Below are 22,617 nucleotides of genomic sequence, written 5' to 3'. Positions count from 1 at the left end.
GATGACAATTGGGTGTGGTGCTGAAGGAGGCGCTGGTAGGGGTGTCAATGTTGGGCTCCACATCAGTGTTGAAAGTGCCATCAGCTGATGAATCTGCACTGAGGCAGAGGTCAGTGCTGGTGTGGGTGCTGAAGTTGGTGCTGGTGTTGTGTTTGGTGCTGTAGACTGAACTGATGGAGGCAGCGCCCAACTGCCTTTGTTTGTTGAGAAATCGAAGGCTCTGGAGCAGAATGTGGCAGTAAGGCAGGTGCAACCATTGGCCATGGACATGGATGCTGGTATCAGTGCAGGAGGCATCTGCTAGGTTGACAGGATAAAAGTGTCCGACCCCACCGAAGCGCAGTAAGAGCCCTGGCTATACCTAACCTCTTCTTTTTTCTCCCTGGAGTATATTATATTTATAGTCAGTGGAAACTCTGGTATGGTCACATTTATAGGAAGGTTTTCACAAGTTCAGAAGGCACATGCAGAAAGGTCAATTTTACTCACACATGCTGCTTGTTGGCAAAGCACAAGGAAGAAATAAAGAAGTTATTTTTGTCACAGGATGATATCACTTCCATTATATCATCTTTAACATTGACTGCATGAGACTATTACCCCATTTGCCACCTACCCTGCATACTGTTTTTTTTTTCTCCCTGCCAGAACAATTCAGCTCACATTTCAGACCCACTGGAAGTTAGGGATGGACAAGAGCTTTCAGTTCATTTCATCCAGTGGTTCTCAACAAGGAGTACGAGTACCTGTGGAGATGCTGTAACCATGTGGCACTCATCTCCTGTGAGTGCCCCCCATCTGGCCAAGTGCATGTGCCTGCATTTGCTCAGTCTTTTTTGGCCACTCATCTCTCTGGCTGGCTAACACTTCATGAGTCTTCAAATCCCTTCCGGGGTCCACGGTTAGCAGGGGGCCCCCCTGTTGCCCTCTCTAAAGCCTCACTGGTTGTTTCCTCACTAATAGAGAATAGTGCCTCAAGGGCTTCCTCTCCTGGAGCCAGGTCCTGGCCCCCAGCTCAGGGCCTGACCCTCTGTTCACCATTTCTCATTCCACTTCCCACTATGGACTGAGTGGTGCCTCCAGGGCTTCCCCTCCTGGACCAGTGTCCCAAGGCCCTTCTACTTCCAGCCCTCTGGCTGTGTCACTAGTAACCAGTTCTTTCAAGATCAAGGTGATGTCCTTCCAGGGACTACTGATAGGGTACTGGGGAGAGTTGCAGGGTGTGTGTGTGTGGGGGGAGGTCCTGCCCTTGACTCCAGGTGCCAGCCTAGGGACCCTATAGAGGTCAGCTATATGTCAAGTCCAATTTTACACCTATAAAAATCTATCATCTATTGACAATCCTCAGTGTCTCCCCTTCCCTCAACATGAAACTCTCTGAAGTGCTGCTTCGGCTCCAGCAGTTAGTCTCATCGGTCCTCTCTCCTAGAGGACTTCCACCACACTAAGCTGGCACTGGTGCTGCTGCTCTTCTTATAGGGCATGCCTGATCCCTGATTGGTTGCTTCCTCTGGTCAACACACTAGCGTCCCTTGGAGGACTTCTCTATGGTCACTGGGCTTAGGTGTGGCAAGACCTCAAGCCTCTAGCTTCAGGGCCCAGTCCACCCTGTCACAGGTACATAGAGATCTTCCAGCAGGTACATCAACTTATCTAGATGTTTGCCTAGTAACAGAGAGAAAGCCGTGCTAGTCTATATACTATCAAAACAAAAAGCAGTCAAGTAGCACTCTAAAGACTAGCAAAATAACTTATTGGGTGAGCTTTTGTGGGACAGACCCACTTCTTCAGACCATAGCCAGACCAGAACAGACTCAATATTTAAGGCACAGAGAACCAAAAATAGTAATCAAGGTTGACAAATCAGAAGAAAAATTATCAAGGTGAGCAAATCAGAGAGTAGAGGACAGAAGGCTGGGGGGACTCAAGAATTAGATTAAGCCACAATCTAATTACTTGGCTTAATCTAATTCTTAACTCTTCCCCGCCCCCACACCCCGACCCCTCTACTCTCTGATTTGCTCACCTTGATAATTTTTTTCTGATTTGTCAACCTTGATTACTATTTTTGGTTCTCTATGACTTAAATATTGAGTCTGTTCTGGTCTGGCTATGGTCTGAAGAAGTGGGTCTGTCCCACAAAATCTCACCGAATAAATTATTTTGTCAGTCTTTAAAGTGCTACTTGACAGATGTTTGCCTAGTTTTACAACAGACTACATAAAAACACTAGTGAAATCAGTACAAACTAAAATTTCATACAGAAGCCTGTATTGCATATGTACACCATGCTACGTACTATACACTGGAATAAAGTACAATATTTATATTCCAACTGATTCATTTTATGTGCTTAAAAAGGAGTAATTCAGCAATTTCAGAAATGATGTGCTGTGACACTTTCAATGTTAGGTCTGATTTTGTAAGCACGTCATTTTTAAGTGAGGGGACACGTGTGCAAAGGAAAAATCAGACTTCTGAAAGGGGTACGGTAGTGTGGAAAGGTTGAGAGCCAGTCCTTTGGTCAGTCTAGCCAGAGTCATGTCCCACTACCTAATTGGGATACTATTTTGTACTGTAACAGAGCTATCAGGAAGATTTTTGGCCACTATTGGAAGACAGGATACTGGTTTAGATGGACCTTTAATCTGATCCAGTATGGCCATTCTTACATTCTTATTTTCCTCACATTCTTTACCCTCATCTCATTGCTCATCCTTATAGCCATAGTTTTATTGTCCCACATCCCTTAGTGATTTAAAATTAAATGTCTACCAAGTCCTGAGGCACCCATTCGGGCAGCATAATGGAAATAAAGAACCAGGAGTTTAAACCAGAAAACTGAATGGAATAAAGATCTGTTTGCTACGTTTGGGGAATAGAATTTTACTTGAAGAGTGATTCTTAAAAAGCACTCTCTGTATTAGCATTTTTAAACTGCAAGTGATTTGTTTTGCCTGAAAATATTTGCCAGAATCTTCCCAAATGTGTTGCACATCCTACATTTCCAAACAGGCAGATGGATCTTCTAATGACTGAATTTTTGTCTTGGAGTCTTGTGAGCAGCTTGCCCACTTGTGCTCCAGTTCTAGAGTATTCATATCTGTTTACGCTACAACTGGGTCTACACTACAAAGTTCTGTTTACAGAAGTCACTGCTGACAGAGTTTTGCCAACAGAACCTCTGTCTACAGAACACATCCACACCTAATAAGGTCTCTCCCATCAATGCACTCTGTCGACAGAGAGCAGCCACACTTTTCGTCTTCTGTCGGCAGAACAGCCAACTGGGAGCTCTGAAAACAGGGCTGCCAGGTGAACTGGAAGCCCTCTATGTTGAGAGAGGGCCCCCCCCCCAGAGTGTCTAGACTATTTTTCTGTTGTCAAAATCTGTCTACACAGGCACTATGCCTCAAATTTTCAAGACATAACTCTGCTGGGAAAAAGGCTGTGTTCTGTTGACAGATTCTTGACAGACTGCATTTGTAGTGTGGACGCTCCCTAGTTTTGTTGACAGAAGCCTCTTCTGTAGACAAAACTTTGTAGTGTAGATGCAGCTTACCTGTTTGGGGAAGCAGTGTCCTTCTACTCCCAGAACAAGGAAGATGTGAACTGAAAAAAAATTAATATGATTCAAATGAAGGCCTTGAACTCTAATAAAAACTTTGTGCCATTGAAATATACGGACACTTTGTTTTCTCACTGTGCAATTTTAAATTTATGTTTCAAGGAGGCCAAGGAATACATCTGAATTCTGATTAATGGGTTTATTTCAAAGATTGTTCTAAGTCTCCTAGGCTATGGTTATGCTACAGGGCTCTGTTGACAGAAGCCACGGTCAGAAGAGATTCATAGAATCATAGAATACTAGGACTGGAAGGGACCTTGAGAGGTCATCGAGTCCAGCCCCCTGCCCTTATGGCAGGACCAAGTACTGTCTAAACCATCCCTGACAGATATTTATGTAACCTGTTCTTAAATATCTCCAGAGCTGGTGATTCCACAACCTCCCTTGGCAATTTATTGCACAGTTTGATCACCCTGACAGTTGGGAACTTTTTCCTAATGTCCAACCTAAACCTCCCTTGCTACAGTTTTAGCCCATTGCTTCTTGCTCTATCCTCGGAGGCCAAGAAGAATAAGTTTTCTCCCTCCTTCTTATGAAACCCTTTTAGCTACCTAAAAACCACTATCATGTCCCCTCTCAATCTTCTTTTTTCCAGACTAAACAAGACCAGTTCTTTCATAGATCACGTTCTCGAGACTTTTGATCATTCTTGTTGCTCTTTTCTGGACCCTTTCCAATTTCTCCATATCTTTATTGAAATGCAGTGCCCACAACTGGACACAATACTCCAACTGAGGCCTAACCAGTGCACAGTAGAGCAGAAGAATGACTTCTTGTGTCTTGTTCACAGCACACCTGTTAATGCATCCCAGAAACTTGCTTGCTTTTTTGCAACAGCATCACACTGTTGCCATACTTAACTTGTGGTCCACTATAGCCCCTAGATCCCTTTCTGCCATACTCCTTCCTAGACAGTCGCTTCCCATTCTGTATGTGTGCAACTGATTGTTTCTTCATAAGTGGAGCACTTTGCATTTGTCTTTATTAAACTTCATCCTGTTTACCTCAGACCATTTCTCCAATTTGTCCAGATCATTTTGACTTTTGACCTTAACCTCCAAAGCAGTTGCAACCCCTCCTAGCGTGGTACTGTCTGCAAACTTACTAAGTGTACTTTCTATGCCAATATCTAAATTGTTGATGAAGACATTGAACAGAACTGGTCCCAAAACACACGACTGCAGAACCCCACTTGTTATACCTTTCCAGCAGGATTGAGAACCATTAATAACTACTCCCTGAGTGTGGTTATCCAGACAGTTTTGCACACCCCTTATGGTAGCCCCATCTAAGTTGTATTTGCCTAGTTTATTGATAAGAATATCATGCAAGACCATATCAAATGCCTTACTGAAGTCTGAGTATACCACATCTACTGCTTCTCCCTGACCCATAAGGCTCATTATCCTATCAAAGAAAGCTATCAGATTGGTTTGACATGATTTGTTCTTTACAAACCATGCTGGCTGTTCCCTATCACATTACCAACTTCCAAGTGTTTGCAGATGATTTCCTTAATTACTGGTTCCATTATCTTTTCTGGCACAGAAGTTAAACTGGCTGGTCTGTAGTTGTTACAGACCAGTCAGGATTTCCTGACGAAACTTCTGTTGATAGGGCGCAAAAGCAAATCAGAAGAGCACTCCACTCTGTCAACAGAGAAGCTGGACTGCCTGGCTGCTCTCAACAAAACAGGCACCCGGAAGCACAGCAGACAGGTCTGCCCATTGTTGTAGATGCCCTGTCTGGTGAGAGACAGCCCCCCAGCGTGCCCACACAGCTTTTCATTATGCCTTATGCCTGACAGGCAGAATGCTGATGGCAAAAGTGCTGAGTTTTGTCAACAAACTGCACTTGTGTGCGGACATTCCAACAGTTTTGTTGACAAAACTGGGGGTTTGTCAGCAAAACTCACTAGTGTAACTGTAGCCATTTAGTTTTAATGTGATACCATTCTGTAAACATCACCACTCCTCCAAACTGTTGGTGTGAGTGGTCCAAATGCATTCTGCAAACAGTTTTGTATGGGAGTTACTTTTTAAAAAACGGCCTGCTTGTGTGAATTAAACATGATTAAAATGTGTTTGAAGGGCTCTGAAATAGTCTCCCTCCTTATTTCGAGCTGGTGTTTCTTCTCAGCGCCTGGGGGTGGGGAAGGGGTCTGATCTGAGCAAACGTGTCTAGAGTCAAGTGAATGTTTTGGGTGGAAGAATCCTTTGAATTCTTCTGTGGTGAACACCAGTACACAAAACATAGAGTAGCACATTGCCTGCTACAATGTGGTCTCAGTCTGTTATTGTACTGTAACAACATCTGAAGAACTGGAAGAGTGAAGGGCAGTAAACTCTACTGTACATGGCAATGTGAATTTTCCCTAATCCGAATCCTTCTTCTCAAAATGTGTCCTAATGAAAAAACAATAAATAGTAAACACAGGTAAGGTTTTTTGTTTTTTACTTAAACTTGTTTTAACCATCAACTTTAGCAAATTTTGGCAGTTACAAACCTGTACACTTTTTTTTTTCTTTTTTATAGCAAAAGAACACAAGACAATACTGCCAACAGCAATTATGAAGGAACAATTAATCTTCAGACGGGGGCTGAGATCCATGCAAAGTGACTACCTTCTCCTTTGCATAAGTTTTTTTTTGTCAGTGAAGAAATGATGCCTCTTAACAGCTACATAATATGGCATAAAAGTCATTTCTCTAAGTCTTTGTGCAAAACACACCGATTTAAAAAAAGTCAATAAAACATCTTCTTAAAAAGCAAAAAAGTTAAATGAAAAGAGCTGAACCAAAAGGACAGTTACAGTACATTTGAAATGATTAAAAAGTACCTTTTTTTCAAATCTAAAACTTTTTTTGTTTTTTCTTTTTGTTTTATCGTTACCTTAAAAGTTTAAACCAAATTGGATGACTCACTTTTAATTAAATCAAACAAAATTTTAAAGTGACCTGACTGGCATCAAATATCTACAAAAGCCTGGTAACTTGAAATCATTATATACATTATTTTATAAACTTCTTTTTAAACACCAAAACTTACATCTTTTACAAACCAGCCTGCTTGTAACAGGTAAAATTTACAAGACAATCCTTCTGATACAGTGCTTTAAAGAGAACTGCTTCCGTTTCCCAAATGCATTTGTCACTTCCTGAAAAGCAGTAGTATGGGCTCATAAAATTGTTAATTAGTAGCAATTCAGGTATTCATATGCCAGAAGAATAATTACAGTACTGAGGCTTCCAATCTCTTTCCCACAATCAAGTGCATCCTTAACACTGGAAAAGATAAGTTATGGCCTTTGTGTAATTCTACATAGTTGTAATTATTGCTTTTTCTTATTACATAAAGAAATAAGTTTTTATTCTTTCCCCATCCACCCACCTGTTCCTCCCCTATGAGATGTGTCTAAAAGTAAATTAATGACCTTTCTCTTAATGGGTAACTTTATAGGTCTAGTTTACAGAATATAGGCTCAAGGCAATAATAATAATGTGAATACTGTTAATTTCTAGGGCTTGTACAACTGACGTGTACCGAGAGGACAGAGAAGCAAACTGGCAAAAATGAAGAGAACTATAGAACATCATCATGAACCTAAAGAAATCTCTCTCCCATTTAGAATCTTTCAATTTCCATAATTACTCATGCAATAATTTAAAAAAAGGCTAAAATGGTAATATTGATCTAACAAAGATTCATTTCCTCTACTGATTTCAAACAGCTGTTTTCCTTAATTAGTAATGATGCCATCTTTTTAAAGAAATCCTGGCAGGAATCAACAGTAATGCACAGGCTCACCAACTGGGGGAGCAAAGAGAGCAATTTCCCAACAATTCAAAAGGATGGGGGCTTCTGGCCATCACTGCCGCTACTGCAGAAGCAGTGACAGTTGGAGCTCTGAGACCTTTAAATTGCTGCTGGAGCATCGGAGCTGAGGTCCAGGCTGAACTGAGGGCTGGCTTACCCCAAACCTACCCCTTCTGCCAGAGAGCCTGCCCCTTCCGGAAGCGTGGAACCAAGCCTCTCCCCCATCTTGCCCAGAGGCCTAGCAAGTCTGTCAGTCCCCTGGTAATAGTCCACCACAGCTTTAGTGACTCCTACATTGGTGAGTTAAAATTCATGTCATGATTTTAGGAATATAACAAGCCACACAAACACACATGCACACACTTACAGCATTCCTTCTGAACCTGTCTTTCCTCCTGGAACTTGTATAGAGACACAACAACGTTCAGGTAACATCTCAAAGGTTTCAGAATGGGCTAGAATTTTTTTTTTTTTTTTGTTGAGGACCAACATTTAACAACCCTAAGAAACATACTGCATTTGGATTCTGCACTGTATCTCTGTAAGGTGCAGCCCAGCTAGAGCTGGGAACTCTACAGCACCTTGTGTCTCCTTGACCATGAGCTGCTCCCAATGGCATGTTTTCCCAACCTTTCCTCGAGAAAGGACCCTTGGAAGGGCAGCAGCCTTCTGTGTCTCTGCCGTGCTTGTGCCAAGTGAATCCTCCCCTACCTGTATGTGGGACTTTTAGGGCTCCTACACACCAATTTGGCCTTTTTATTCAGTATAAAGGAGCCAGAGCACTTGAAGTCTTTTCCCTCAGATGTTCAGAACCTGGTGGCATAATAATAATAATTAAGAAAAACAGTCTGGCCAGATTGTCCTTAATGCTAAGGCCACTTTCCAGGGTTCTGGAAGTGTAAATAGCATTGACATCAATGCTAAGATCCAAAAAGGAGCATTGGTGTAAATCAGAGTGTGACCACTTATTAAAAATACAAAATACGCATCATGGAAACGAAACCAATGAACATGTTGGAAGTGTAAGACATTCTGATAAAGATATGAGTCTATTTCCTGACCAGATGCTGCATTTTTTTAACAAATAAAAAGCAAAGAGGGTGTTCATCATTGCCAACTGTGGTTTTGCCTTGGAATGTCATCCTCTGATAGCCCAATACATTTGGTGGAAATCCTCTATAGAGGAAGCCAAAGGGAAATATCATATAGTGGAGCTGTCTACTGGAATGTGAACTGTGATACTGCACAAGCACAAATGACAATTAAGTCAAGACTAGCAGGGATTCTGAGAAAAGGCCTAACTATGCAGTTGAGGAGACAGTGACTGGAAAAACCCCATCACAGGACAGAGTAATATGCATCAGATGAAACAGTGCAAACAACCTACATGTGCACTCAGTTAGTTGACTGTAACTTTCCAGGTGAAAAAAAAAACAGGGTTAATCAAAGTACACCATTAACTAAAAAAGCAAATAAGATACTGAGTTGTATTACCTAAAGCAAAATTGTTATTGCATGCTGTAATGCTTGGGAAGGCTGTCACCTTGAGATCTGCATTCAGGTTTGGTCACTGAAAAGAACTGGAAGTGAACCAGAAAGGCCACAAAAGTGGGACTAGCCATGGAGGGACTTCTGTTTGAGGAGAGATTGAATACAGGACACATATTCAGTTGAAGAGGAGGAGATGTTGAGGTATATAAAATCATGAATGATATGGAAAACATTAACAGGTATTCCTATATCCCCTCCTCATAGCACATTAACAAATTGGTGCTTGATTAAATGAAATGGCAACAAAATTGAAGAAAGAGAAAAGGAAGTATCTATTGAAGTTATGTGTATTTTACCAGCGAAACTTGCTGCCCAGAAGGAATTGTTGAGGGAACAAACTTAGTAAGTACCATTGGTCTCTCCTAGTATGGCAATTACTATGTTACCAATTATGTTTCTCTTTGTGACACTTTTGATACGTCCTTGCAAGGAAAATAAGCACAGATTACAGGTGTCTCAAGGATCCATTACCCAAAGTTTTTTTTTCTTGCAGAAGATGATCGTCGGGCAAAAAAGAGTTAATTGCATAATAGTGCAAAATGCAGGAGTTCACAGCTGACTTGAAGCAAACCCCATGTATTTCACAGCCATGTGTTAAATGTATTAAATCATAGAAATTCGTATCAATATTGAAACTTTTGCAAGAGAGCTAAAGTTGCAGCTTTTATATTTAAAAAAAAATCAAATATTCCTGTCCTTGAAGTAGCACTAATCTATTCCTTGCAACCACTTTTCTTCAATGTAAACTTTATGAGCAAGTCATAGTCATGCTGCATAACTGAATCTGTGCCTTGGACTTAGCCAAACTATTTTCCTGGGTTGCAGGGAAATCCCTCATTTTCCTTGCAATCGCGAAAGAGTTAAAATCTGAATTTTTTAAATGGTGGGAGAATGGGAGGGAAAAGGGATCAAAATGTACCATGAACATACTTAGAACATATCACTCTTACAGAAACATGTCTACTATAAGGAGACCAAGTGACATTCTTAAATTCAATGAACAGAAACTATATGCAGGCATGTACTTCATAATACTCGTATATGTGCAGTGCATTCTCTTGCCTGGAAGTCCACTTTATTTATTCATGTACCTCTACATACCGTAACTGGATTGTTTTCTAATGATGAACTGTTGCATGATCCAAAGTAAACCAATCTTCCACCAATATAAGATATTCTGGAGGGAAGCACTGAAACATCCAGTTTATACTGCACATTTTAGAGATCATGTTTTATTAAAAGTGTCACAAGCTTAACAACTATTTAAGTCACATTGTCAATAACCTATTTTCTTTTGGGGCAACATGTGAACAATCATCAGTTGGATGATAAGAAATAGCCAGCGACTGGCTTATGACAACCCAATGGTAAAATTCAATTCAGTGAAGAATCTCTCTTCCCAAAAGCTATCCAGTTAATTTATTTCACCAAGAAACAGGATAAGGCAGCAGCGTGGGAAACCTGTTGGAGCATCCATTCATCCAGAATTCCTACTATTGAGGAAACTTTCAGAATGACTGATAAGTTGACTTTTAAGTGCCTCTTTCTATAAAATCAGGGATCAATACTTTTTGCCCTTTAGATGACCTAAAATGTCATGCAACAGTACCTCTTGCAATAATCCTCCCATTTGTTAACGATGCAGGGAGAGATGGTAACACTTTTAATAATACAATACCATAGAAAATAGCAGGTGAAGAAAGGGAACGTAAAAGGTGAAATTGTTTCCTCCCTCAGAAGCTCTGTGAGCGTACTCTTGGTAATAAATAGAAGGTACATACTCTTCAGATTGTCTGTAACATTTCTGTGGTATAGAGCTTAACACAGAGGATCTCTTAAAAGTTGCGTCTGCACATACGGTATCAGTTCTGAACAAGTTAATAGGTTATACTGTACTTCTGCCTTGCCCAATATACATAGATAAGATCTTTAGCAAAATGTCTTCTCAGTATTTACGACTGTTAATTGGACCAAATGACCACACACAAAAAAAGTCTCCTTTACACTTGCGTCTGATGCTGGCTCTCCACAAATGGAATGTGAACATTGTCGAGGATGAGCTCCTCCACGCTTTCAAAGTCACTCATGGCTATTTCAGAATCATCAAAGCCACAGCTGGCGGAGACGTCAGATGAGGAGGCATCCAGGGAGTTGTGCAAAGATAAGGACATCTTACCTGCACTAACATTTTCTGCGCTCTGGCCCGGGGCAACAGCAAAAGTACTAAAGTCATTCACAGTCTGAGACCCAGCAGTGTCCGTCTCATTGGGGAACTGATGAGGAGGGAGGTATTGGCTAGGGTGGAACTGTGGCCGCCGTCTGCAGTCTGAGCTGAGGGTGCTAGCCATTGAAACTGGCTGTGATGGCGGAAGGGTTTCATATTGGTCTGGATAATCCTCTGGGAGAGGGGGCGGTAACTGGTCCTGACTTAAAAACTCCTCTTCATGGGGAGGAGGATAGTCACTGTCAACATCATAGCCGCCAAGGTAGTAATCTGTTTCCAGCTCCCTGTTACTTCCATGATGCACTGATCCACCATCTGCTGTTTCGTAATTGGGCACTTCCTCAATGTCAGACAAACGAGTGCTTGGCATCCAGTCAGAGGTGTCCCAATGATAAGCTGCAAGGGGGAACAAACTCTTTAGCATGGAAAGAAACTTGTAAGAACAAAACCTATTGCATGCACCAGCTACAGAGCAAACCCTCTATAGTGACAGCAATTTTCAGCCAGATGCAAATATAATCAGCATGCTCCACAGCCCGCTAAAACCCACCGGTCATGCTCTCCCCTGAGGGGGAAAACCAACTTTATATCATGATGCCAACACAAAGATTACAGGAAAAAAAACAAGACTGTCAGAAAGAGTTTCACACAGAAGGATGCAAGTAAGTGTATTAGAAATTATGAGTCTAAGAAACCAAAATGCTAGAAATCTGTGAACAAATATTTCTCGTGAGGGATTAAAAACAATTCAGCATGCTCAAAATAGCACATCTGTCAGCACCCAGTTTTATTTCTGGAGAGAAAATATACAGGACACACAAAGTGAATGCCTGAGGGACAGAAATGTATCAACGGCCCCTGAAGTAAATGCTGGATGGCAAAATTCCTACACATGCAGAATCTGAATATAGCATAATCCAGAAGAGGGAAAACAGATGAAGCATATCAATACTGAGAAAACACAAACCAATGCCCTCCCCTCCCTGACACAGTCCAACAGGCAGAAAGCATCTCAGAAAAGTCACCTCTGTTGTAGTTCTGTCCTTGATCCATAACAGACACTGTCAGATATAAAGTGAAAAATAAAAGCTGGTAATTCAAAGCTTGCTACCAGCACAGTGTTACAGGTGAATATACAACTCTCAGCATGCCTGTGTCTGAAACATACCTGGCTGTACATGGTTTCAATAGCATTTCTTAATTAACCCTTAGTTTAACATAGCAGGTAAATTTGGCCAATCAAACACAGGTGTACATGGAAACATTTTGTTACTTGTATCAGTAAGTCATATTCCTTTACTTTCATCTTCTCACTGCTCTATACTCCCACAACAAATATGGAATTGAATTAAAGCTGGAATTCTTAATATGGAAGGACCACCCAAGGTCTGAAAGGTTTATAACTATATAAACCTTATCTCTTTCTCTCTCTCTCTGCCTGACTTTGAAAAAGAAAAATGAAAATCTACCATGCTCAGGGTCAGTTCAAACTAATCTGGTCCACCTGAGCTCAGATACCAGGGTGATGGGCACAGTATAAGAACCTGAATAGAACAGATAGCCACTCAGTGGGGTCAGCAGCTAACCCCATCACGTGTTTCTCAATCTCACATGCTTGATCCTCAAGCTCAGAATAAATCATCATAAATCTGGCCTTACCATTTATTGATCTATGGGAGGCAGGGCTGAGATAAAGTGTGTGCACATATGTGGGGATGGTGGTGGTGGTGGACCATCACACACTCCCTGGGGGTTCAATTTATTAATATCACACAGAGCTCTCAGTCAGCTCCAAGGCATTGGTCCAGTTGACTTAGCAATGTAGTACGGTTAGTAAACAACATGCTAAATTTCCAGCTAGGTCTGATAATGCCAGGCTGGCTGGGGACATGCTTGCCCTGCCTGAACAACACCTAGCCATCCAAATATTGTCCAAAAAGAGGTTGCCATGGTCCCCAAACTTTTTACCTCGTGGCTTCCACCCCAAACAGGGCTGAGAGCAAGGCTGGGGCTCTTGGAGGTGAAGGTCACAGATGGGGTTGGGGGCTGAGGCTGGGACCATAGCTTGGAGTGGGGCTAGGAGCAGAGCCAGCAGCCAGGTCCAGGAGTGGAGCTAAATGGTGCTCCCTCCTCACCTCTGTGGGGGCTGGCCTGGGCCCAGCTGCATCCCCTCAAATGTTGTTCCAGAGGTGTCCCCCACAGTTTGAGGACTTCTGGATTACACCAACAACATTCTTTGTTTTGAACCAGTGTTATGCTCTCCCACCAGCTGTCTTCAGTCAGTGCAGTTTTACTGTACCCACCACATACCAGGTACCTTAGCAGCTGCATCTTTGCACTACCTGCTAGAACCTCAATAATTTGCTGACTTGGATCACCCACAATTCCCACATGAAATAGTGATCTCTGCTTCGCTGGCTTCCCAGCAGGGAGGTAGCAGCACCTGTTGTTGTGAGCTATCATGTGACTAAGAATCCGTTGCTTTTACCAACACCACCACAGAACATGTTGGTTTCACATCAGAGGTTTGGAGGTGGGCAAAACATTTGCAGTGGAGGCTTGCGAAATTGACTTCTCTATTGGCTTGAATCAACTGACCTTTAGGGCATGGTGTGCAGCTAGTTTGTTTTTCAAGTTTTTGTCTTGGGACGCTGAGGTATTGGCATATTTTCTTGTTTTCTTAATTGGGAACACAGCCTATTTCATTAGCTAACATTGATTATCTCATTGTATTGGTTTTATAATATGACAAATGTTAGACAACTGTTATGCATATATCTTTAGATCTGAAGAAATAAGTAAGTGTACAAGTACAGGTTGCACCTCTCTAATCCGGCACTCTCAGGGCCTGACCAGAGCCAGATGACAGAATTTGCTGGACCATAGGTCAATATTACCTAGCAGTATGACCAACACTTCTGCTGCTTACTGGGCTCTTAGAAGACAGTTAGAGGCAAATTAGAGCTAACTAATAGCACCAATCACTAAGAGCCAGCACTGGTAAGTAGAAACAAACTTTTTGGGATCATAGGAAACTTGGCCACACCCATGACAAATGGTCATCCAGCTAACTAAAATCCTGCCAGGTTACAGATGTTGCCAGATGTCAGGGTTTCAGATTAGAGAGGTGCAACCTGTGCAGTTAAGTATATGTCATAAAAAATTCAAGCTAAATGAACCCTCAAAAACTGCCATGAAAATATACTAGCCTGGGCACACAATCAACTAGCTCACCATTGACTGCCATTATAATGAAGACACCAGTATTTTATTTGCCCTTCCTTAAACATTACTAAAACTGGACTAGCAGCAATCTGTAAGGCTGGATCGAACTATATGTGACAAATAAGGATGAAATCCTGAGCAAGCTAGATTTGATGGACTTTACAAATCAACAATAAAGCCCAGCTTTTACACAGCTCTGCAATTCATTAGACCTTTGTTTCACAAAGGCGGAGAATAAAATTATCTCCATTTTACAGGTGGGGAAACTGAGGTGACATGACTTGCCCAGCAAGCCAGTGTTCCAGCTGGGAACAGAACCCAATTGTCCTGAGTCCCAGTCCAGTGCTTTATTCAATGGAGAATGAGGAAACCATTACTCTAATTGAAAGCCAGGACATGTTTCTGTAATAAGATCCATGGCTTTCTGCACAAACCCATTGCTGGCATTGAATCATTTGGGATCATCTTGCTATGCCCATGCTTACCTTTGGACCCTACCCCTTCTTCTCCCAATGTGATGAAGTGCAGAGCTGCAGGACTTAGCTCTATTGTGATCAGGGGTTAAACGATCCCCATGCGTGTTCCCTGAGCATCTACTTGTAAGATAGCCACAGCAGTTTGGCTGCATTGTGATCTCAATCCTGCTCTGATTCAAGTCAACAGAATAACTCCTATTGACTTGAATGGCACATGTGTCTTTCTGTATCCTGGATATCACCCAGAATTACCAAAGTATATTTTGTTATGCATCACCCTAGCTCTTATCTGCTGCGTGTGTTTGTGACTTTGCTAATTTGAAAAGCTGTCATCTGTAGTGGGTTTTCCAGTCAATAAAGATTAGTGAGGTTCAACTGTAGTGTTTCAACAAAGAACAAAGAAGGTAATTTGCAGAATAATAATAAAAAAAATAAATACCTTCATTTTCTATAGTGTCAACTACATTGTTGACAAGCTGTATGACAGTCACTATGGAAGCTTGTGGAAAAGGGAGAACAGAAAGAAAGGGAGGGGAAGGACAGCTTCAGGTTAGTATTTAAAAACACATATAATATGTTACCACACATTAAAATTTCTCAGACAGAATTGGCGTGAAAAAGGCTGCCAAACAATTCATGAATTATGCAGTGGCTTGCAACACATTTCATTTCAGACAATCCTGTATGTTTTTGAATGGAAAAGCACAAGGCGATAAATTCCAACGCAGCACTTCGAAAAAGGCACATGCAATGATGAATGTTCACTCAGAAATTCAAACAGGACTGTCCAGCTGATTCAATTAACCAAAGTAATATCTGGTTTTACCTGACACTAATCTGTAATAATTCTTGCTCAAAGGCCTCCAGAGACACTGCGGTGTGTTCCAAGGAATCATTATCTTTGGGGCAATCACACAGATATGAAATGATGTTAAGCCTTCAACTTAATCTATTTCCTAATAAAGATATTTTACTTATTTACTGTGTGAACCCTGCAGTATAGTACCTCAAGAAAATTAAGCAGAGCTGCTGTAATTAGGACTCTGTCAAATAGTTTTAATCCAAATTTTGACATGATTTAAATAAACTACTATGTTGAATATCCTGCAGGTTTGACAAGTTTTACCAGTAATTAATTAAGAACAATCAACTTTAAATACAGGACGAAACAGCATTGTACAGCACAGACGTCTTGACAGTAGCAATGAGTGGAGTCCAAAAGGTCCGCGATTTTGGATGAGCTACCCCAAGTTCAGACGCTCATCTGAACTGTCACCAGATCTCACAGGCTGGGAAAACAAGCCTTGGCATTCATTGAGCATAAGCTTTTAGAGGAGGTTTCTGAGTGTGCAGCATTATTTTGATTAATATCCCATTCCTTTCCTGCTGAGAGGCTATGCCCCTGCACTTAAGGCCTGATCGAAAGCCCACTGAAGTCAGTGGAAAGACTTCCATTAAAATGGTGCCACATTAGGCCCTTCATAACTAATAGTCCTTCCTATCTCTAATTGCCACCACTCAACTGAATGCTCCTGGGAGGGCGCCCCCGTACTGAGCCAGAAATACCCATCTCTTACGGGCAGTCATTTAGCAGAGGGAGTCCTGGTTAACCAAATACACCATATGCTTCAGCTGTGCTGACCTCACAGAGGGCACCAATGATATGGATTATACTCGTATGAACATGCAAGTGTCACATCTGTTAATGAACCACGAGGAACAGAAAACTCCTCCATGACCGTAAACCCTCACTTCAATGGACCCTGATATAACGGACTTCAGAAATAACAGACGCTGTCTGCCAGCCCCTTGACCTCACCCCAAATAAATGCGGAGACTCACCAGAGTCACCGTCACGGCTGGAGGAGCTGCCGGAGTGACTAGGGCTGCTGGGGCTGGAGGGGCCACCACAGCAGCTGGGGCCACTGGCTTCAGAGGAGCCGGGGGGGGCCTGCAGCGGGGCACAGGAGCTCTCCTCCCCTCGACCTGTGTGCATGGAGCATGTGGCTACCCCGCCACCGCTGCCTGCAATGGTGCTGAGCAAACAGGGTGTCAGAGCCCACTGCCCACTGGGGCAGCCATGCTCTACCTTCACATGGGTGACTTGCAGGCATGAGCTGGAGGAGCTGCAGTGCTGAGAGCTGCAGGAGTGGAAGGAGCCAGGCCGGCATTCAGCTCCTCCCCTGGGCTGGGTATACACATGCCCCTTCCTTTTGAAAGGGGAATGTTAATGAGCAGGTTTGAAATATGCTAATGAGGTGCTGCAATGAATATGCAGCACTTCATTAGCATAATGGCAGTCGTGGCGATTCGAAAGTGAGGCTTTTCTAATCGCGCGCCGCCTGTGGAGACGGGACCTTCCAAAAGGACCCCCCCCAGTTTTCAGAAGCCCTTTTTCCTATCTGTGATCGGAAGAAGGGCTTTCGAAAACTGTGGGGGGTCCTTTCGGAAGGTCCCATCTCCATGGGCAGTGCGCGATTAGAAAAGTCGCACTTTGGAATCGCCACGACTGCCAGTATGCTAATGAGGCACTGCATATTCATTACAGCACCTCATTAGCATATTTCAAACCTGCTCATTAACATGCCCCTTTTGAAAGGAAGGGGCACGTGTAGACTGAGCCTGGGTAACTGGCAGAGGGAGACGAAGGTATGAGGGGAAGAACGGGGCAAGAGCGAGGAAGGAAGGGGGCAAAGGACAGGAGTGAATGATAGGCTGGGAAGGTCAGTGCATCATCATACAATGTAACCCTTGGTATAACAGACTTTCAGCATTAACGGACACCCCTTCCCCCATTAGTCTGTTACATCGAGGGTTTACTGTATATAGTTAGCTACCGCATTACTGGGGAAGGAAGCATTGACCAGAGGCCTTTCCAGAGACAGAGACTCTCCAGTTAGCCCAGCACTGCCGACTAGACCAAGATTTGGTCATACAGAAGTTGGGAACATACAAAATCGTGTCCACCCTGCTGCTGATGCAAATGCTTGCCAACCAAAACAAAGGCAAAAGCTGAAGAGAATGTGAAGCTGGCATGAAGCATCTGTGAGCCAAGACTGAGGTGAAAAGAACTGGTTAAAAACAAGGGTCAGCCCAGCACGGCAGTGGGAGGAATTACTCTTCCCGTAGGATGTGAGTTTGGGGTCTAGAACCCAAAAGCAACCGGGACTGTTTGCAGAGACTGTACAGTGTGCTCTTAGGCTGGGCCGAAGGGAATCCCTCTGACTGATTCACTAAGACAGCTTTTGTGGAGAAAACCAGTGATCCTGTGAATGGTGCCTCTGCAGTTCATCCACTCGAGGCCCCACAATACAATAGTAACGTGACGGTAATGTAACAGTGTCCATCTTAAATTTGCTTTTCTGCCTGTCCATTGAAAATTCCTTCTCACAGGAAACAGTGACTTGCCTTCTATGTGCATTCTCAAAACCCTTGTGCTGAGAGCAGGCATTCTCTTCCCATTAAGACTAATACCAAATTTTAAGACCTCATTTGCCTTTTAGTCACAAAAAATAATGTAAATTATTCTGCTCTCAGCAAACTGAAACAAGCAGTTTAAACGCATTGAAAACGACTTGAAGACATCTTTAACAAAGCCAATCACAGGAAATGTTCTCAATAAAAAGCATTCAGAAGAAATATTAGAGTTGTTAGGTGAACCCACCAGAGCTATGGAAATCCACAGAGTGGGCCCCCAACCAACACACAGGGGGAAATAAATGGTGCCTACCAATGGACTGCTACAAAGCAAACAAACAATGTGATGTCTCTTAGGGGGAAGCAGCACTGCCTTGTGTTTGTAATGGTACTTTTAAGGGGTCTATTCCCAACTCCAGCAAGATAAGCTCTGTTGCTTGTATATGCTGAATAAGCTTCCGAAGTCAGTGGAAAATGAAAACCCTATATGCTTTTGCTAATCATTTTCACAACACAATGCAACACATTGCCAAGTCCTAGAACAGGATGGTCAGTGTTGCAGCAAGGATCCTTTGTGAGCTTGATGGGAAGGAGTACAATAATGACTCCTCCTTCATCTCTCTTTGAAGACATGGCCAGTGAGCAGCTATTCAGGTTCAGGGGTAACACCTTTGACCCCTGCAGGACTGATTCATGCACTAGCTTTAGCACGGAACAACAGTGGGGGTAATGTGAGAGGATGAGTCATCCCAGAACTGCAGCCTGCTTGATTAAGCCACTCACAGTGATGAGTCATTCTTCTGTTAGGCTCCAGTCAATGCACAAGCTACCAGGTGCTCTGGTGACAATCAGGTCACTTATCTAAGCCTTACAAGACAGACTAACTCAGTCTGCCTAATGTCACCTTATGTCATGGAATGCTCCTGGCCCTGATAGTAGTGATGGGCCCCACAGGCCCTGCTCATGCTCCAGCCTTGTTTCCAGTCACAAACGTGCAATTCAGCTCCCAATAGGAATTTTGTACAATTGACTTAAAGGATCAGGCACCTCTTGGAGGAACACTTAATTGCTTTAAAAGGAGAGTGTCTCCTTATCCCTGTGTCCATGTATGTCTGCCTCTTTGGGCATCTATGTGGGGTGTGAGGAAATCACAAATACCAGGACACGCAACCCTCCACTGACCTCTGTGGGATAACTCAGGTGATTTAAAGGGCCTATCTGTTGTCTCAGAAGCTCTCTGAGCCTCGTTTATAGTAGATACTGAATTAGAATTCTTATATTTAAGGGACATATTTTAAATACGGCTTCCATAAAATTTGTGCACACACACAATCCACCTCCCAATAGGAATTGTTACTATTGTATTAAAGGACCAGGCACCTGAAAAGCCTGCATGTAACACTAGTTAGAAGTTGGCTAGTGTAAAATGTAATTGCTTGTACATACAAATGCTTGATTTGCAGATGCAACAGAAGTGCATCAAATAATGCAGGATGTTGTGAAATTTTAGTGTTAGAATCATAGAGTTGGAAGAGGTCTCAGGAGGTCATCAAGTCTCACCCCCCGCTAAAAGCAGAATCAACCCTGACTAAATCTTTCTTGCCAGGGCTTTGTGAATCCAGAACTTAAAACCTCCAGGGATGGAGAGTCTCCCACCTCCCTAAGTAACCCATTACTCTACTTCAGCACCCTCCTGGTGATAAAGCTTTTCTAATCATAGAATCATAGAACACTAGCACCAGAAGGGGCCTCGAGAGGCCATCGAGTCCAGTCCCCTGCCCCGACGGCAGGACCGACCACGATCTACACCATCCCTGATAGACATCTATCTAATCTGTTCTTAAATATCTCCAGCGAGGGAGATTCCACAACCTCCCTTGGCAACTTATTCCAGTACTTGACCACCCTGACAGTTAGGAACTTTTTCCTAATGTCCAACCTAAACTTCCCTTGCTGCAGCTTAAGTCCATTGCCTCTTGTTCTCTCCTCAGAGGCCAAGAAGAACAAGTTTTCTCCCTATATTTAATATCCAACGTAGATCTCCCATGCTGCAACTTAACTCCATTGCTCCTTATTCTGTAATCCATCACCTTTAGAACAGCTTCTCTCACTCCTCTTTGGAACCCCCATTCAGGTAGCTGAAGGCTGCTATCAAATCTCCCTATGTCTTCTCTTCTATAGACTAAAGGAGTCCAAATCCCTCAGCCTCTCCTCATAGGGCATGAGCTCCAGCTCCCTAACCACTTTTATTGCCTTCCACTGGAGTCTCTCCAGTGCATTCACATCCTTTCTATTACATCTAGAGTAGGCCTGTATGGAAGCTTGGCCTTCTTAACTTCAAGGAAACTCAATCGTTGCTCTTTCTGTTTTAAATGACAAGGTGCTTCCTTTTTTCTTCTTCTTTTACTTATTTTGAGAGGAAAGAAACAAATGATCAATTGGACAAGAACATCTGAATGTGTTCCATTTATTCAGCTACAAAGGAAAAGGAAAACAATCACTTGCTTGATAGGTACTGTTCAGCGACAGTCAGGTTTTTTTCTTTTTTTGGAACCTTCAAATTAAAAAGAGAGTCAAATTGCTATCCTGTCTGTGAAAGGAAATAAAAATTCTCCCCTTCATTCCATGATTCAGACATTATACACTGCACATGCATTCCATACTGGGGTTCGGATTGAAGAGGAGAATTTCATAATGTATGGGAAACATAGAAATAAATCTCTAACAAAGGTGCTTTACAGAAGTCTGGGGATGTGGGCATACCACTCAAAGAGATGGCCTAGTTGTTGTTTGTGCTCTGGTAGAATGAGCTCTTATCCCATATGCAGGGAGAGGAGAGAGGTTCAAAGGCTGACAGAATCAAATGCAGCAAGATATCCGTTTGGTGACTCACTGGTGAAGATAGCATGCATGACCTGTGTCTTTTTCTGCTATAGTGATGAACCTTCCTGAGGACTTCCAGATTGGTTTTGTTCTCTGCAGGTAAAAAGAAAAGGCCCACTGAACATCTAGGGAGTGGAGTCTTTGTTTCTCCATGCAAATTTGAGGTTTTGGGAAGAACACAAATGAGAGAATGGATTGGTTAAGGTAAAATTCCAAACCATTTTAGGAGTGAATTTGGAGTGTAGACATAAAGAAGCCTATAACTATGGAATATACCATACGGAGGATCTGCCATAATTTTGCTGTCTGTTAACCCTTCTCAATGAGGTGATATCTACAAAACAAGCGACTGCCCAGGAAAGGAGGTATATGGAGCAAATAGGTAACAGCTCAAAGGACAGGCTTCTGAGTACTGAGAAAACACAACTCAGGTTCCACTGGGAGGTAGGCTTTGAGGACATGGTAAGATCCTAATTAGGTCTTTCCAGAATCTACTGGTCAGTGACTGTGCGAAGACCGAGCAGCTCTAAGAGGTGGATGGCATGTACTGACTGCTGCCAAATGGACACATGAGGAGCTGATGGACAAACCTGATGTCTTCAAACATAGGAGACAGTCCAAGATGAGAGGAATGCCTGTAGTCTCTGGAAGAACACCTCTTTTTTTGCCTAAGAAGACAACATTTTCTAGTAGAGTGCTTTCTTCTGTTAGAGAGGATGTTATGACTGTATAGCATGAACTTTCTAAGGATGATGCCTATTCAAATACCAAGCCCTCAAGTGGAGTGTACGCAGATGGGTATGACTGATCACTGTTCCACTGGATCAGAAGCTTGGGGAACAGTGGAAGATGATTGGTGGTTGGAGTGCTATGTGTAGGAGGCTGAAGAGGAGACATATTCTGTGTAAGGGATGGGTGATAAGCTCTTTCCACTAGTCAGTTCTGTCAGAGGTGATATTGTTTCCCTGGAGACTGATGTGCCTGATGGAGGAGGGGACCTAGACCCAGGAAATGTCCTCTGGGGCAGCAACAGATTCACATCTCCCCAGTGGGAGAAGGGTCCTGCTTGTCAGGGTATTTGGAGCCGGTGAGGAGGTGGCATCTGAGGTTGGTTGTGATGCCAAAGGATCGCAGAGTTTGGGAGGAGCTGAGGTTGACAGTACGAAGAGAACAGAGTCTGATACCAGTGGAGCCCAATGTTTATGGACTTTCTAGAGCACGGGTTCCCAAAATGTGGGGCACACCCCCGGGGGGGCATGAAGAAATTCTAGGGGGGGGCAAGGCAACTCAGCCTCCCCCCCTTCATCCCTCCCACCCCAAGAAAGAGCCTGCTCTCAACCACAGACTCAGTTGGTTAACCACCAATTAAGTCATTCTTCCTTCAGCACACAGGGGCG

General features: G+C 42.9%; 1 protein-coding gene across 3 annotated transcripts in view; it reads right to left on the bottom strand.

The window, feature by feature from the left end:
• Window positions 1–6,078: 6,078 nt before the first annotated feature.
• FAT3 (FAT atypical cadherin 3) overlaps window positions 6,079–22,617 on the bottom strand; it is a 670,845-nt gene continuing 654,306 nt past the window's right edge. Inside the window, exons 26-28 of one of the 3 annotated variants that reach the window (XM_074984005.1) lie at window positions 15,360–15,419; window positions 12,245–12,280; window positions 6,079–11,615 (exon numbers count right to left, since the gene is read on the bottom strand). In XM_074984005.1, coding sequence (XP_074840106.1) covers window positions 10,996–11,615; window positions 12,245–12,280; window positions 15,360–15,419 — 716 coding nt within the window. In that variant the 3' untranslated portion in view covers window positions 6,079–10,995. Of the gene's footprint in view, window positions 11,616–12,244; window positions 12,281–15,359; window positions 15,420–15,746; window positions 15,820–22,617 lie in introns of all 3 variants that reach the window. The other 2 variants (XM_074984020.1, XM_074984012.1) reach the window with 2 other exon arrangements.

Source organism: Carettochelys insculpta, chromosome 1 (assembly GCF_033958435.1).
Source record: "Carettochelys insculpta isolate YL-2023 chromosome 1, ASM3395843v1, whole genome shotgun sequence".
Lineage (NCBI taxonomy): Eukaryota > Metazoa > Chordata > Testudines > Carettochelyidae > Carettochelys > Carettochelys insculpta.
This window is presented reverse-complemented; position numbering and strand designations above follow the sequence as displayed.